Source organism: Delphinus delphis, chromosome 13, assembly GCF_949987515.2.
Source record: "Delphinus delphis chromosome 13, mDelDel1.2, whole genome shotgun sequence".
NCBI classification, from domain to species: Eukaryota; Metazoa; Chordata; class Mammalia; order Artiodactyla; family Delphinidae; genus Delphinus; species Delphinus delphis.
In genome coordinates, this window is record NC_082695.1 from 9,389,131 (window position 1) to 9,407,842 (window position 18,712).

Below are 18,712 nucleotides of genomic sequence, written 5' to 3' on the forward strand. Positions count from 1 at the left end.
TGCGCCATGCGGCATACAGAATCTTAGTTCCCCGACCAGGGATCGAACCCGTGCCCCCTGCAGTGGACATGTGGAGTCTTAACCACTGGACCGCCAGGGAAGTCCCTTGCCAAACTCTTTAGAATGTCACATTAATTTGTGCCCTGAGTAGGAATTCAATCATGGGCACGATCTTACAAAGAATGTTAATGTTATATAATTTTCAACTGGAGATACAATTTATATTGAAGAATGAGTTAAGAACTGGGTATTTGCATATTTATACATAATTTTTACGTCCCTTTACAGAAAAAGACCAAGAAAGACGGCTGGCATAGCTCAATGAAATCAAACTCTAACTTAAAAAAATTCAGTCTTTGGCAATATGTAAAATACTTTCAGAAACAAAATACAGTCTCCATATTAAACACAGAAAACCACTATATTTAATAGTTTTATTTTGAAGTTCACATTTCAAAAATGCTTCAGTGTCACCTAACTACATGACTAGAAAACATTTTAATTCAAATTATTTAAAAAGAAAAACTGAATAACACAGCATCCCTGAATATGCAGAAGGTGTACTTTTGTGTGAGTCCTTACATCTAACTGTCGTAAACACGCTCACACTCACTAATGAGTTGTATTTTATCTAACATATTCTCGCGAACATCACTTATGCAAACAATAGACCACAACAAATATGTCAACAGAATGTAACTTTTCATTTAGAGGCCACCATCACAGGCACTTCTGAGTAAGGAAGTCACCTTGAAAATCATGCCGTTCAACATGCTGTTGACGATGCTGTTCAACAGCTAACAAGGTTAGCTGCTTTAGTCAAGATCACATGACCTCCCTGCCTGGATGACAACAATTTATTAAAAAACAGCCAACTAGTTTTCTCCAGGGAAGCATTTTATGCCAGAAAACTGTGTTAGTCTCAACATAAGCAATATCAACTGCAATTTTAATGAACAAATCAGATTAAAATTTTAACATATCAAATACTCTGAAATAATGTCAAAGGTCATTATCATTCAGAAAAAAGGTTTTTTACTTACGCATGACATTTAGATTAAAATGTGACCTTTCTACAACACATCCATGTATCTGATATGTAGCAATGGTGGATTTAGCATCAATGAATGAGAACTACAGTATTTTATTCTTTTTTATTGACAAGGGAAATAAATAAAACCCTAAAAATTCATACATAGCTTTCTAAGATAAAAATTTTATCTTAGATCAAGAACTTCTTCCAGATTGAAGACTTTTACTATGAAATATTACAAAACTATTTTTTTTTAAATTCCCCAAACACAAATTTAAACTCTGTATTGTAATCTAAGAGTAAACACACAAAGGCAGCTACATGTAATGTCCCTCTCAAAAAGGACCCCTAAACCATCACTCCTGCCTATGGCCAACAGGCAAATTCACTAGTACCTTGGCCAAGGAGCTATAAAATGATAGGTTCTACAAAAAGTCCAAGACTGATGAAGAAAGTTCACTGTTTACCATTAACCACTGTACACTGTATGTAAAGTGGAAGGGAGAAGGCCCTGGGCTGTAAAGAGCATCATTACCAGGCAGAGACAAAACCCTCATTCTTACAATTCAGGATAGTTCATAGCTTCACACAGCATTTATCAAATTTCTCTCTAATGAACAAAAGGTTAATAGAAATAGTTTTAATAAACTAAAGTTAAAACACAGAAATTATAGGTTATTAAATAATGAAGAGGAAACTATTTTGTAATTATAAACTCACATAGGAGTTAAACAAAGACAAACAAAAACATGAACAAATTGTGGTATTGTACCTTCTGAAGACATGCGTTTAGGCATAGTAGAGACAGGAGCTGGAGAACCATGAGCAGAGGGGTGAGACGGGGGTCTGGATGGCCGCGAGGGGGGCCTGGAGGGCGGCCGTGTAGGGGTGGCTGCCCGAGGTGGAAGAGAGTTGGGACCTGACTGGTAGCGAGAAGGTGGGCGAGAGGAAGGAGATGGGCAAGGCGATGGCCAGGGAACACCTGACAGAACAAATGATATGAAGGAAAGTATAAAAACTAAAGAAAAAAATGAGGGAAAAAAGTAAACAGAAAAAAAAGTAAAATGACAAAAATGATTTCTTGCACATTTTAACCCTTTGAGGACAGTCATTTGATTTGTGATAAGTTTTAGCATAACTTAACTGACATAAATTCACATTTTACTTTAACCTCCTTAAAATTAAGTCTGTTTAAATGAATACACGTTCCCAAAGGGTTAATTAGGATCTACACATACTACTGAAGAAGACAGTTAAGACTTTGCCTATTAATTCTGCTTCTACAACTGTTTCTTGGTAATCAATTGTTAAAAGGAGTATAACATACACCAGATAATTTCACACAATAAATCACAAAACTCAGGAATAAGATTATTATTAAAAGTTTTAGCTTGACACATCAGCTATTATATCTCATTAAAAATGCTGGTTTCTTATAACTGTCTGTGGTTTTCATCTAGTTTATACTTTAATGTAAGGTTGAGTCTGAAATCTCATTAAGCAGGTACATTTAAGTAGAAATAGAACATTACTTCTACTATTTTCTAGAGTCACAGGAGTGACAGGTTAATATTCATTGCCTTTTCAAAACACATATTTTAATCTTATCAAATTAGAAAAAGGGGACCTTCTAAATAATTTATGCAGTTAAACATTCATCTAAGAGACTGCTTAATAAACAATGCAACTACAAAGCAGTCATCACCAAATAAACCGACACTGAGGGATATGCACAGGTCAAGATACAGCTAACACGTAACATGACATATCACTTACCTTAATCTTAGGAAACAGTCCAGGTCTCCTCTCCATAGGGTTCCACACACTTGAGTATCATACATTTCCCAGCCCCTTTCAGGTTTTTTATTTTGAAAATTCTGTTCATGAACAACTAAAATTCTTTACTCAGTGAGCAAAGAAATTTCACCCCCAATACAAATGTATAGAAAATACTCAAGAGTGTTCATTGGAGAGGAATTCTGGAGAAAGACTCAATGAAAACAAATGAAATTGGAAACTTAGTGTTCTCTATTTTTCTAACTTTCCAAACTTAAATACCTAAAATTGAATGTCCACTGTTAGCCCTGAGTTAGTAACTAACACACCACCAGTATTATTATATTATTATGGCTGTGCTGCACAGCATGTGGGATCTTAGTTCCCCAACCAGGGATTGAATCCACGTCCCCTGCATTGGAGCACTGAGTCTTTTTTTTTTCCATGAGTAATTATAATTTTAATAGTAATATAAATAGAATCCCATGAGTTGGCCTTATAACTACTTTCAAATAATAAGATAAAATTAATTTTAGGCTAATGAATTTTAAAAAGCTTCCCATTTTATTTTTTTTCAGCTATATGTATACATATATCCCCATATGCCCTTCCTCTTGCGTCTCCCTCCCACCCTCCCTATCCCACCCCCCTAGGTGGTCACAAAGCACCAAGCTGATCTCTCTGTGTGATGCAGCTACTTCCCACTAGCTATCTATTTTACATTTGGTAGTGTATATATGTCCATGACACTCTCACTTCGTCCCAGCTTACCCTTCCCCCTCTCCGTGTCCTCAAGTCCATTCTCTACATATGTGTCTTTATTCCTGTCCTGCCCCTAGGTTCGTTAGAACCTTTTTTTTTTTTTGATTCCATATATATGTTAGCATACGGTATTTGTTCTTCTCTTTCTGACTTACTTAACTCTGTATGACAGACTCTAGGTCCGTCCACCTAATTACAAATAACTCAATTTTGTTTCTTTTTATGGCTGAGTAATATTCCATTGTATATATGTGCCACATCTTCTTCATCCATTCATCTGTCGATGGACACTTACGTTGCTTCCATGTCCTGGCTATCGTAAATAGTGGAGCACAAGTCTTAACCGCTGGACTGCCAGGGAAGTCCCCCATCAGTATTATTAATTATCATGGTTCCATACAGTCTATGGCACTGCTGTGTCCAATATCCCTGACTTGTATGAGAGATCCATGACCCGTGGGCTATATTTAACCTATATACGGAAGCAGAATAGAAAAAAATATCTTCCTACTAGAGACTCAAGTTTCTGTATTTTACTTAAGCTAAACTACAATATTCACCCTTACACTAAGAGTTGTTTCTATTTTTTTTAAGCACATTTTTTCTTCACCATCTTCACATGACTCTTGATTGTGTCTTGTATTGCAAGTTACCTCAAATCCTTTCTTGAAGTAAGCAGAATATAAATATATAAACAAACAGTTCATAAAAATGAATCTATATTAACCACTGAGTCTCTCACACAGATTGGGATTTTCCATGTAAACTATATCTAAATAATTCTATCATCCAGTATTTTTAAAACTGAGAACCTACCCAAAGTTTCCAATTTCTTCACATATGTGGAGTGTTCTTTTTGCCAAGTGAATGTCTTTGGTTACATTTAGCACTTTATCTTAATACATGAGTATTTCATCATGCTAAATGCTGTATATGCCAATAACATACTAATTTTTACTAGTTTTACTAATTTGATATCCACAAAGGCAAATTTAAATTAAGTGAAAACTACTCCACAGAAATCATTAAAGGTATGCATGTTCTTATCAACGATGTAAAACTAAATATTCAGAAAACTATGTATTTGATCAATGACATTGACAAATTTGGTCAAAATACTTGCCTCCATTAACTACTCTTTGGTCTGAACCAGAATTTGGGTTGAAATCTGAAGTGTGAGAGGTGGATCTCGATGGCATGGAGCCCGATCCAGGCTGGCCCATACGCGGTGAATTCTGTCGCCCACTTCCCCAGGATATGACTTCTCTATTTCTTTGTCCAGGAGGAATATATTTATTTTCCCTGAAAATGAGAGATCCTTTAAATCATTTTATCCTAATAGATACCAGGCCAATGAAACATATCTAAAAGTAATTTAGGCAGAAGGGAATGCTTGTTATTAAAAGGTTAAACACTTAAAACCAAACGGCCCCACTTCCAGACACCCCTATCCTTCCATCTTACTCTAAGCTCTAGCCTCTGGCCTTTCCTTTCCCTCAGATACTCCTGCTAAGGACAAAATATAACAGATGTGTATTCATTCTTATCCACTTGGCCTCTTTATGGCTGTTTCTATCAATCAACATCTGTCTTCTCGAAACTGTTCTTCCTTGGTTTTCTCTACTTTGTTTTCTCTGTGATCTCTTCTCTTGGTGGCTGTTCATTAGTTTTTCATGGCTTCAACATCAATCCCCCAAATCCACACTGTCAGTCTCACAGTCTCAACATCTCTCCCTGAACACTTTAATTCAAATCACGACTCCTAAGCTGTGAGTGCCTTGAAGACAGAATGTGTATCTTATTCTACCAGGTATGTAGCAGCTGTTTCTCAACATGTTTATGAATAAATGCATAAAAGACCTGTGAGCCCCTCAAATGCAGTAAATTGCACAAATGGACTCACTCTATCTCCCCTCAAGATTGCTCCATGTTTTCTACCGCCATTACCAGTACAACCACCAATCTGCTTATCAAATAAAACTCAGGGTCATCCCTGGTTTTTCTAACCTTTCTATCACTGGTTCTGGTCTCACTGGTCACCAAGTTCTCACACTTGAACTACTTCAATACAATAACTGATCTCTATGTCTCAGCCAGTTCTCAATGTCCCATAGTTGGTTCATGCCATCCCCTATCTACAGGGTGCTTTTTAACATGACACAGAAAGAGTTTCATTACCTCAGTTCCTATCACCAGCTGTTACCACTGCAACCTCAACATACACTGTGTATTCCAGACATATGAAACAACTAGGTTTTCCCTGAACTGGACAAGTTCTTTCACCATACAAGGAACTCCTCTGTTTTATGTCTCTTTGAGTGGCAGACAGATCTACTATCCTATCACAAAACATCACCTCCTCTGTTAGACATTCTCTCACCCCACAAAGTTATGCTAGTTCCTCCTCACTTGCATGTTTCTAGTACTCTGACCACCCCTCTAATCTAGGAAATCATAACGAACTGTAATTATATGTACTCCCCCCGCAACCTGTTCATTATTCTTTAACAAGCTCTTCCAGACCTCGACTTGCTCATCACTGTATATCCAACACTTGGCTCCACAGAGGTGATGCTCAAAAAATACTTTCCAAGATGACTGTAATCTTTTCTCTAACAGAACCTGAAACCAACTCCATTTGCATTCTCTACCTAAGCTAGATTAAAGGAAGATGAAATATAATAATAATAATACACCTTCTCACACAGACCTTGAGTTGTGTATCCAAAATACTGCATCATGATTTCCTTTAAATACCTAGTGTTTATGTTGTGGCCCTCACGTTCACTGGAATTTCTCTGAACTGCTGTGTATTTTTCTTCTTCACTCCTATCATCATTTTCCAGGGCCACCCGGGCTTTATACTGGGCACTTGATTCAATTTCTTCTGCTAACTGGTTTGCTCTTGCTTCTCGTTTTAAAAATTCTTCTGAGTTATCCCTTTCTAAGGGCACCCTGAAACATGAAGAAAAGAAAAAGCAAAGTGAGTATTTTTCAGTCATAGTTTACATATCTGTCACAATCAACTATTAAGAGAGTTCAGAGTTTAAAATGCTGGTAAAACTGTAAGAGAGCTACAGTCATCTATTTATAAATCAAAACTTGATTTTTCTTATTACCTTTTCCCTAGAGGAATATAACATTTCCAAAACTGGTTAAATTGACTATTCCCCCATAACCTCTGCACTTACCAACTTAGAGTTTTTACAGTGTAAAAATGAAACAAAATTTATTTAGAGCAAAAAATTAGGGTATAAGTAAACTATATTTAATCCCTGTTTTGATGAGAATTTATCAGCATAGGTAGTAAAAGGATAATTCTTTCACATAATCGTTTAACTTAAAATCCAACAGAAACATTTATTCAACATCGTAATTTAGGTTGATGAAAATCAAAGGCAAATATGTATTAAAACAAAAGCAAACTTTTAAAACTTACGTATATGAAGATAGACTGCTATCATATGTAGACACTACACCATAATTTTCTTCATTATATCGAAACATATCATTGGGATCCCATCCATTAGACTAGAAGAAAATGAAGCTCATTTTTCAAAATGACAAAGTATTTGTCTTCTTTAATTCAGTTATAGTCGAAATCTACGTTAACAATATCTATTGTACTATTCAAGCAAAATCTAGCAAAATTAAAAAACAGGCAAAAATTTGCTTTAAAAATGTCTTAAGGAAAAACTTTCTTCTACACATCAGCCCCTACAAGTTGGTAAATAACTACAGTCGAACCTTCAACAATTCGGGGGGTGGGGTGTTAGGGTCACTGACTCCAGGCATAGTCGAAAATCTGTAGATTCAACCAATCTTGGATAGTGCATTACTATAGTATTTACTATTGCAAAAAAATGCGTATAAGTGGACCAGTGTGGTTCAAACCTGTGCTGTTCAAAGGTCAACTGTATATGAAACAATTATTTGAGATGTTATTAGTAAAAGTTCAGAACATTTTAGTTACTTCATAAAATATCCTCAGGTCAGGGTTCTCTCCTTTCCCTACTCCCTAACGGTGACCTTTCTACAAGGTATTTACCTGAAACCTTTTTGAGTTGACTGATCATCAGGTCTGACTGATAGAAAGGGGTTATCATTATCCATGTCAGAAGAGGGCACAGCGTCATCTGAGCAATGTTGATGGCAATTTCAAGACTAAAACTTGCCCCTAAGGTCACCCATTAACCTTGGCTCCCTCTGTGCTACTCCGGATAAAACTATAATGTAATTCAATTCCACCACTAAATCAACTACTTCGGCCTAACACATGCGGGTAGGAAATCAGTTACCTATGGAAGCTTTAAAATATGCTCTTTTAGTATATGCTCCATGTAAAAAATTTAAACAGTGCAGAAAGACATCCAGTGAAAAGTAAAATCTGCCAATCCCAGTGTGCACAGATAACCACCATTAACAACTTCTTGGGCATAATTCCAGACATTCTCTGCACATATGTAAGAATATGATTATTATCATCAGCTCTCTTTTTTGAAAATTCTCTGCAACTTGCTTTTTCTTTTTTTTTTTTGCAGTACACAGGCCTCTCACTGTTGCGGCCTCTCCCGTTGCGGAGCACAGGCTCCGGACGCACAGGCTCAGCGGCCATGGCTCGTGGGCCCAGCCGCTCCGTGGCACGCGGGATCCTCCCAGACCAGGGCACGAACCCGTGTCCCCTGCATCGGCAGGCGGACTCTCAACCACCGTGCCACCAGGGAAGCCCTGCTTTTTCTTTTAGTAAGTTTTAGATATCTTCCCAGAATATCTTTCTTTCCAGTGGACATACAGTACTTCAACTGAACGGAGGTACAATAAATCTATTTAACCCATGCCCTATTGATGGACAGTTAGGATGTTTCCTATTTTTCACTATTAGAATAAAATGCTGTGAAAAACATCCTCATACATAATTATTTTAAAGTCTTATGGATAAATTCTCAGAGGTAGAATTGCTGGACCAAAGTGTATGTGTGGGGACTTCCTTGGTGGTCCAGTGGGTAAGACTCCATGCTCCCAATGCAGAGGGCCCGGCTTTGTTCCCTGGTTGGGGAACTAGATCCCACATGCATGCCGCAACTAAGAGTCCGCATGCCACAACTAAGAAGCCCGCATGCCGCAACTAAGACCCAGCATAGATTAAATAAAGTGTATGTGTGTTTTAAATTTTGATAAAACATTGCCAGAATACTCTCTAGAAAGCGTCTATCAATTTAACTGCTTTGCTATCAATTAGAAAAAAAAACAAAAAGAGTGCCTGCTTTTCCATATCCTCCACAGAGGTGATGTGCTGCACAAACCTGAGAACCTTCACATTCAGTTATATGTGCTTCTTTAAAAAGTTTGAAAATTAATAATGATGCATTGTCTATGTATTTCCAGTTTTGCAACTAGAACTTAAACATCAAACGCAGATTTGTTAAATAAGACTTTTCTGTAATATTCAATGAAAGATTCTTCATCCCTTTGAAAATTTTTTTTTAAAGATTTTTTTGATGTGGACCACTTTTTTACAAGTCTTTATTGAATCTGTTACAATATTGCTTCTGTTTTATGTTTCAGTTTTTTGGCCACGAGGCACATGGGATCCTAGCTCCCCGACCAGGGATCAAACATGCCACCCCCTACATTGGAAGGTGAAGTTCTAATCACTGGACCGCCAGGGAAGTCCCCCATCCCATTCAAATTTTACTATCTAAACACTCATTTTTGGCAAGAAACTTTGCTTCTATCTCCACAGTTTAGAAACAGAATTTACAGAATCCTAATGACAGAGTCATTATTAAGTATTTGATTTATAGATGATGTGTTATGGGAAAAGTAAAAATAATATATGCCAAGAGCCTTCTGGAAATAGATTTTTGTTGAGAATGTTCCTAATTTTAAGACAAAGAAATTTACTTATTGCTTTAATTCTAATGTAATCTAACAATATATCTTAATAATGAGTGCCTCTCTGACAGACAAGAAGCCTAAAAGTCACACTTTGACCTCACCGCTAGGTAAAGTCAACAGACAAGACACCACTTTCCTTAGGCTGCCTATTCTGCAGAGTACTCAAAGCAAAACATGCCAGCATTTCTAGTTTCCCATGGTTTCCAATTTAAATTTTTATGTTGCTTATTAGGACTTACTTTAAAAACATACAAATAATTCATAAGCATCCCAAAGAAACATTTTTCTGTATATACTGCATAGGGCAAAGTCTATTTACACAATAAAACTGCTACTTTAAATATATTCACAACAACATACTTAAATTAAAACCAAGTGATAGGATGTCATACCATATCACATGACCATAGCGTTACTAATCGAAAAGATTTTGCTTACAACATCATTTTCCAAAGCCTCCAGTTCCTCACTGGTAGTGAGTTCACCTGCATCCCAGGGCTCCAGGTCCTTCTCTTTGTGTTCACCATTCACTTTAGCACTGATAGCAGAGTCAGTAAAAGCATCTGCAAAGGATGGTTTTGGTTGAAAGATCATACAACCAGACAATGGGCTACGTGAATACATACATGGATTTATCAACAGAGACGTATGCTAAAAAATAATTATGAAAAGTGAATTTCTGATACAGAAAGAATAGCATTCATTAACAGTATGCTTTCAGATGTGTAATGCTTCTAATATTATAACCTTCAAAAAACTTAATTCAGTAAATGGCATCATAGATGATTACTGTTGAAAGTATGTTTTACCCATATAATTTTAAGCCACATGAAATGTTATAATGTAGTCACACAAGTCATAAGTTGTATTAAAAATAATTGCTTTGTGTTTCAGAATTGATCCAGAAATTTTCTATCAATCCATCTAAAACAAGATCTCTTTTGTTTAACAGACCCAGTAATTAGATATGCCCTCAGAGCTCCTTCAGCCAAACGTATGCTGATCTTTTAACTTTCCAAATCCACGTCTACATGCAGAGGTCAGTATCCTAACATACCGTTGCCATTAGTAACTAAAGCCATTCGAAGTGACCCACCCCCACACAGAACCCGTATTTCCCTAGAGCCACTCCAATACAAAGCTCAGGCCCCACAGTGTTACCTGTCCCCAGAAGGTTCAGGTGGCAGGCCTACCTGGACTTCCTGTCAATACTTTCTCACCTAATGTATCCTCTCCTCCTCTGCTAACGTTACTGAAAAGCACTAGCTTGTGAGAGCAGAATGGCATTAGTATGCTCACATGACAGGAACTATATATATCATAGCTGCTGTCTAGAAAAGAAAATCTCTAGTTGGAAGTTAGGACCCAGCTAAATAAAGGTCTACTTGGGCAATGACAGTGTTCGGAAATGCTTTGGAGATACCGGCTTACATTTAGATGTCCGGACCTATAGGGTATCACCTAGCACAGGGCTGTGGAGTAATACTTCTGCTGATTTGGCTCTCCTAGAGAGTACTGGCTCCCAGTCACCACACCCTCACCCTTACTTCAAGCTGCCATCAAGGAGGAGGAGGAAGGGAAAAAATCAACACCTGCATCTCCTTCAAAAGAGATAATTCCAGAGGGATTTCTGATTTGGTACTGTTTCTAAAACTGTCATTGGCTCCCCAGTGGGCAAGGTGATGGTGAAATAAGAAACTTGAGCCATCAAATTTAGGCATGGCACTATAAGCCTAGCTAGCTCTTACCTCCTCTCATCTCAAACTACAGGTGGATAAGTGGATGTGGGTGTGTATTCATGCACACTAGGGAATGAAAGCATAACTGCACCTATGGGCTTAGCTGCCAGCTCTATCAGGCAGCATGGCTCCTGTTGCTAGCAATTATAAGAGCCAAGAGCGTACCAAGGGGGATCCCCAAAGCAGCAGGCCTCAGCTGCGAGTGGGATTAGCATTCACTGGAAGATGACTGCATTTTGGAAAAGCTAAGAGGTTCTAACCACTGATGTTATCTTCATAATGCCATCTTCAGCTGTAAGCCACTGATGGCCCTAAAAACTTGGCTTTATATGATACTTGCCTGAGTCAAGTTCTACTCTACATCATCTTAAAGTCACAGAAATTCTTGGTAAAACTGATTTTGCCATGTGTATTTTCAAGAATGTGAGATGCTCCAAGAAAAACATCAAATAATGACTTACATTAGGTGGCTGAAATTCCCTACTTTAATTCTCACAAAATTAGAACAAAAAACTAGACCACAGAAAAATTACAAACCAGTCATGTTATCTTCTACAACAGGGGTCCTCAACCCCCGGGGCCACGGACTGGTACTGGAACCAGGCTGCAGAGCAGGAGGTGAGAGCAAGGCGAGCAACAGAAGCTTCATCTGCATTTACAGCCACTCCGCAACACTCCCATTACCGCCTGAGCTCCGCCTCCTGTCAGATCAGCGGCAGCATTAGGTTCTCACAGGAGCACAAACCTGTGAACTGCGCATGCGAGGGATCTAGGTTGTGTGCTCCTTATGAGAATCTAATGCCTGATGATCTGAGGTGGAGCTGAGGCAGTGATGCTAGCGCTGGGGAGCAGCTGCAAATACAGATTATCATTAGCGGAGAGGTTTGACTGCACAGAGACCATAAGTGCTTGCAGACTCGTATCAATACCCTGCCAGTGAGTGGCAAGTGACAATTAAGCTGCATCCGGTGACAGGCTTTATAGGGGCAAGTGAGTTGTTGTACTTCAATTTACAGCTGTATCTGGTGGCAGGCTTTAAGTCAGAATCCGACACTTATTTTAGCCCGTGCGTGGCCCGCACATTGTTTTAATTACCACTTCTGTCTGCGCCTCTTTCCCGCACTGTGCACTTGTCTCAGTCACAGTTTTGGTAAGCCCATAAGCTAACCCTAGCCAAAATGAGTAGAAAACAAACATCACTGGAGAACTTCTTTGAAAAGGGGGAAAGACGCAATGATGAGACAGCAGAAGACTCTGAGACTGCCAACAAAAAGAAAGCTGCACTGAAAAGAAAATACCAAGAGTCCTACTTAAATTATGGGTTCATTGCAACAGGTGATTCACATTCTCCAAGCCACTTGTATAATATGTGGTGACCAGCTAACCAACAAAGCCATGAAACCTTCAAAACTGCTTTGCCACATGGAGACCAAGCGCCCTGAATTAAAAGACAAGCCTCTGGAGTTTTTCAAAAGAAAAAAACGTGAACACAAAGAACAGAAGCAATTACTGAAGGCCACCACTTCATCAAATGTGTCTGCACTGAGAGCATCATTCTCTTAGCGGCTAACCGCATTGCTAAAGCTAAGAAGCCCTATACTATTGGTGAAGAGTTGATCCTGCCTGCTGCTAAGGACATTTGTCGTGAACTTTTAGGAGAGGCTGCAGTTCAAAAGGTGGCACGTGTTCCTCTTTCGGCTAGCACTATAACTAGACGAATTGATGAAATAGCAGAGGATACTGAGGCACAATTGTTAGAGAGGATTAATGAGTCGCCGTGGTACACAATCCAGGTTGACGAGTCTACCGATGTTGACAAGGCAACAACGCTTGTTTTTGTGCGATGTAATTTTCAGGAGGATGTGCGTGATGATATGTTATGTGCACTTTTGTTGCCAACCACCACCACAGCTGCAGAACTATTCAAGTCTTTGAATGATTACACATCAGGAAAATTCAACTGGTCATTTTGTGTCGGTATATGCACGGACGGAGCGGCTGCCATGAGTGGACGTTTTTCTGGTTTCACTAGTCGGGTCAAAGAGGTTTCTTCTGAATGTCAGTCTATACACCGTGTGTCATCCATAAAGAAATGCTGGCTAGCCAAAAAATGTCACCTGAACTTAACAACGTCTTGCAGGATGTGATTAAAATTATCAACCACATTAAAGTACATGCCCTTAACTCACGTCTGCTCAGGCAGCTCTGTGAGGAGATGGACGCAGAGCACACATGTCTTCTCTTACACACAGAAGTGAGATGGCTTTCCAAAGGTAGATCACTGGCCAGAGTTTCTGAGTTACGAGAGCCGCTCCAGAGATTTCTTTTAGAAAAACAGTCACCACTGGCAGCACATTTCAGTGACACAGAATGGGTCGCAAAACTTGCTTACTTGTGTGGCATATTCAACCTGCTCAACAAACTCAATCTGTCACTTGAAGGGAGAATGATAACTGTGTTCAAGTGGGCAGATAAGGTGGCTGCATTCAAAGCTGAATTGGAATTATGGGGGCAACAAGTGAACACTGGGATTTTTGACATGTTTCAAACATTAGCAAAGATTTTGAAAGAAACTGAGCCAGGGCCTTCTTTCTCCTAGCTGATGCATGATCACCTATCTCAGCTTTCAAAAGAGTTTGAGCATTACTTCCCAAACACAAAAGACCCCCGAACTGGGAAGGAATGGATCCGCGACCCATTTGTGAATAAACCAGATGAATCAACTTTGTTCGTGCTAGAAGACGATCAACTGCTCGAGACTGCAAATGACAGTGGCCTTAAAAGTATGTTTGAGACAACTTCAAATCTCCATACATTCTGGATTATTAAAGTCAAGGTGGAATATCCTGAAATTGCCACAAAAGCACTGAAAAGCCTGCTTCCATTTCCAACATCCTATCTTTGTGAAGCAGGGTTTTCTGCAGTGACAGCGACCAAAACGAGATCACAGAGTAGACTGGACATAAGCAACACACTTCAGGTGTCACTGTCTCCCATCACCCCCAGATGGGACCATCTAGTTGCAGGAAAACAAGCTCAGGGCTCCCACTGATTCTGCATTATAGTGAGTTGTATAATTATTTCATAATATATTACAATGTAATAATAATAGAAATAACGTGCACAATAAATGTAATGCGTTTGAATCATCCTAAAACCATCCCCTACCCACCTCCGGAAAAATCGTCTTCCACGAAACTGGCCCCTGGTGCCAAAAAGGTTGGGGACCGCTGTTCTACAAGAAGTAGTGGGATTATTAATTCATATTTAAGATCCTGTTAATGTTTTAATCACACAAGTTTTTGAAAAGCATATATTTAAATGAGTAAAGCATTTACTTAGATGGAAACCCAGCATTAAATATGTTTTTATTCAAGAAATTAAAACCCAGAATAGAAGATTTTTTTTTTAACAGATCCACATAAGTGGACTTTTATCATTGCAGGGTACATGTGCTATTTCAAAGTATTTAGGAAAGACTAGGGACTGAGCCAAGCTGTCCTCAAATTGAAAGACTGAAATATACAATAAAAATAGCTTAAATATATTTCTATCAGTATGATTTTAAACAAAATCAAAAAGAATCCCGAACAGGGAGCCAATGTGAAAAAGCAAGCATTTAAAACTTCACTGAACCAAGTTATACTCTGCTAATTACAATTGAGGTGGTATTAAGAGGCCATTATTAAACAACCTAATTTTTTTAATGCTACATTTTCATGTTAAATCTTCTGTTTACAATACCAACCTTATAAAGGAATTAACTGTTCACAGGTTGTTACTTAGCATCACATTTTCCTTTGAGGGCAGAAAAGCAGGGGAGGGAAAACACAAAAGTATGTATCTATTAGTAAGGAATGATATTCCTTAATTTTAAAATTTCCCCCAAAGAAAGTCCCTTTTTAAAGATGAGCAAATGACTGCTGGTGGGAATGTAAACTGATATAGCCACTATGGAGAACAGTATGGAGGTTCCTTAAAAAACTAAAAATAGAACTACCATGTGACCCAGCAATCCCACTACTGGGCATATACCCTGAGAAAACCATAATTCAAAAAGAGTCATGTACCACAATGTTCACTGCAGCTCTATTTACCACAGCCAGGACATGGAAGCAACCTAAGTGTCCATCGACAGATGAATGGATAAAGAAGATGTGGCACATATATGATGGAATATTACTCAGCCATAAAAAGAAACGAAATTGAGTTATTTGTAGTGAGGTGGATGGACCTAGAGACTGTCACACAGAGTGAAGTAAGTCAGAAAAAGAACAACAAATACCATATGGTAATACATATATATGGAATCTAAAAAAGGAAAAAAAAAGGTTCTGAAGAACCTAGGGGCAGGACAGGAATAAAGACGCAGACATAGAGAATGGACCTGAGGACACAGGGAGGGGGAAGGGTAAGCTGGGACAAAGTGAGAGAGTGGCATGGACATATATACACTACCAAATGTAAAACAAGATAGTGGGAAGCAGCCACATAGCACAGGGAGATCAGCTTGGTGCTTTGTGTCCACCTAGAGGGGTGGGATAGGGAGGGTGGGAGGGAGACGCAAGAGGGAGGAGATATGGGGATATATGTATATGTATGGCTGATGTACTTTGTTATACAGCAGAAACTAACACACCATTGTAAAGCAATTATACTCCAATAAAGATGTTTAAGAAAAGAGCTTCAGAAGAATCTACCATCATTAGTAAATGTAGTGCTTTGATTCAAGTCTGCTCACAAGAATAAATCAAAGTTAACTGTGAAAAACATGAGGCAGGTTTGAAAGCGATGAAACAATAATGCACGTGTCATAAAAAATACGCAAAGTTGAAATAAAGTTGATATAAATCCCCCCCAAAATATAAAGATGAGCAAATGGTTTAGGGAAAGACGTGCATAAGATGTGCAGAAGTAGAGAATCAGCAAAATGAGGCTAAAGTGTCAAGATGGCAGGGAAAAGCCTGATCCTAAATACTGTATTTCAGGTCAACATAGTATCATTAGTTAGAAGGAAGCAAGACCAGGATATTCCATTCTACACTGTTACCATTATCTACTACTGTAAATCCTGAATATGTTATTTTATTAACAGCCATGTTTGGATTTTTGAAAAATCATTGTTGGTATTAAATAGTAAAATGTTATTGCCAGGATTTCTGCAAAATTCAGAAAATCAACTGGCTATAATCTAATTGCAACTGTGCGAATTTGTGTGCAGATTTTCCAATGCCATAAAGTCAGAATATATTAATTTTCCATTATCCTCTGCGATAAGAAGCAAAAGCATTATAAAAGCAAGAAGCAAGAATACAATGTGACTGGCAGAAAAACGTTACCTGTTTCTGAAGGAACTACAAGCACAGAAAGAAAAAAAGAAAACAATAAAATGATCAGATAATAAAATATAACGAAGATGTGCTTCATTCCCGGCCTTATGACATCCAATTTAGGGAAAGGGGGAGACAGAGGGAAAGGGCATAATGTTGTCCCCTGCCTCTAAACCTTCCCTTCCTTCTAATTCAGGGCAGAAACCCAGTCGTTCTGAGCCAGTGCTGCCACCTGGTGGTAATCAGAAAGAAATGTCTCAACCAATGCGCAGCCTCTCTCTTAGGCATTCTTCAGCCCCACACCCAGGAAATAAATGTTCTCTGCTCAACTTTTCCTCTTCTATCAATATATCCTCAGTCAATTAGGACTATGAAAAATCAAAGTTGTCTGAGATTTTTTTAAATGGCCAGAATAGTGGTGAAACAACTAATGTGCTAGTGACAGGCTTTAAGTTAATAAAAATAAATTTAAAATTATAACTACAAAATGACATAAAAGTGAATGAAATTAAAAAATCATTATCAGACTTGACATCAGAAGCCCTCAAATGTACTTTCAGAAAAGTCTTCACCAAAATCCTCAGCTACCCATTTCATCTCTCAATTAAATCTACTTTTTCTCAAACACTGACATCCCAGATAACTAAAAAAACTTATTTCAATGATATTGTTCTGTTTTGATCAATTATTAATACTGTGACATTTTTCAACAGTTAAAAAAAATATTTTCTCGGGCTTCCCTGGTGGTGCAGTGGTTGGGAATCTGCTTGCCAGTGCAGGGGACACGGGTTCGAGCCCTGGTCTGGGAAGATCCCACATGCCACGGAGCAACTAGGCCCGTGAGCCACAACTACTGAGCCTGCGCGTCTGGAGCCCGTGCTCTGCAACAAGGGAGGCAGCGATAGTGAGAGGACCGTGCACCGCAATGAAGAGTGGCCCCCGCTTGCCGCAACTAGAGAAAGCCCTTGCACAGAAACGAAGACCCAACACAGCCAAAATTAAATAAATAAATAATTTTTTAAAAAATATTTTCTCGTCATGTACCATGAGTTTTATATGGACCAATCTATACACAACAGAGCATCAGTTACAGGGGGTGCCAACATAGCAACTAAGAGGCCATTTTTAATTCAATTTTAGCATTGCTGAGTACCGATAATGTATGTGCTGGTCATTCAGTTTGGATGAGCTGGGGATTCATTTTTGACTAAGACACAATCCCCGTCTTTTCCTGACGAAGCCCCTAGCTAAGGGAGAGTAATTACAGAGGTGGAGTAAATCTTTTAGAATCTAATGTGTAAAGCACTAAAATATAATTTAGGGGGAAGTAAAAGGTGTTCTAATACAGACTAGAGTAGGGTTAAAAATAATATTTTTCTGAATTGCACACAAGTCCATAGGATTCCCCTAGGGAAATGGAATTTGAGGCCAGAGGAGCGATTACCTTTTTATATTCTTCAGTTCTACGTAAGTTTTTACACTATGAATGTATACTAAACCATGTATTTTATTATACAGTTAATATTAAAGAACACAGTATTAAAGAATAGGATAAACAAATAAGATAGGAATAATGAACACAGTAAGGGCCCAGGGTGTGCAGAACGGAACAAAAGCAAAGGGACAAGTGGAGGTGCTGTCCTCAGGCAAGAGAGAGAAAACTGCAGGGAAACAGGGCACAGGGAGCCTATAGATTAAGGATTCTTAAGCTTTTTCTTTGATCTACGGACCCCTTCAGCATTTGCAAAAAGCCTATGGATTTAAATGCAAAAAATACACAGAAAATTAAAGGAGGGCTTCCCTGGTGGTGCAGTGGTGAAGAATCTGCCTGCCAATGCAGGGGACACGGGTTTGAGCCCTGGTCCGGGAAGATCCCACATGCTGTGGAGCAACTAAGCCCGTGCACCACAACTACTGAGCCTGCGCTTTAGAGCCCATGAGCCACAACTACTGAGCCCCACGCACCACAATTACTGAAGCCCACGCGCCCTAGAGCCCCCATGCCGTAACCACTGAGCCCACGTGCTGCAACTACTGAAGCCCACACTCCTAGAGCCCATGCTCCACAACGAGAAGCCTGCACACTGCTACGAAGAGTAGTCCCCGCTCACTGCAACTAGAGAAAGCATGTGTGCAGCAATGAAGACTCAATGCGCCAAAAATAAATAATAAAA

At 38.8% G+C, this 18,712-nt stretch overlaps 1 protein-coding gene across 6 annotated transcripts in view; it reads right to left on the bottom strand.

Annotated features, from left to right (window-relative positions):
• ATXN2 (ataxin 2) overlaps positions 1-18,712 on the bottom strand; it is a 119,737-nt gene that overhangs the window by 41,289 nt on the left and 59,736 nt on the right. For all 6 annotated transcript variants that reach the window (XM_060028063.1, XM_069541306.1, XM_060028052.2 and 3 more), the window contains exons 6-10: positions 9,908-10,032; positions 7,011-7,102; positions 6,329-6,526; positions 4,695-4,873; positions 1,806-2,015 (exon numbers count right to left, since the gene is read on the bottom strand). In XM_060028063.1, the coding sequence (XP_059884046.1) occupies positions 1,806-2,015; positions 4,695-4,873; positions 6,329-6,526; positions 7,011-7,102; positions 9,908-10,032 (804 nt within the window). The remainder of the gene's footprint in view (positions 1-1,805; positions 2,016-4,694; positions 4,874-6,328; positions 6,527-7,010; positions 7,103-9,907; positions 10,033-18,712) is intronic.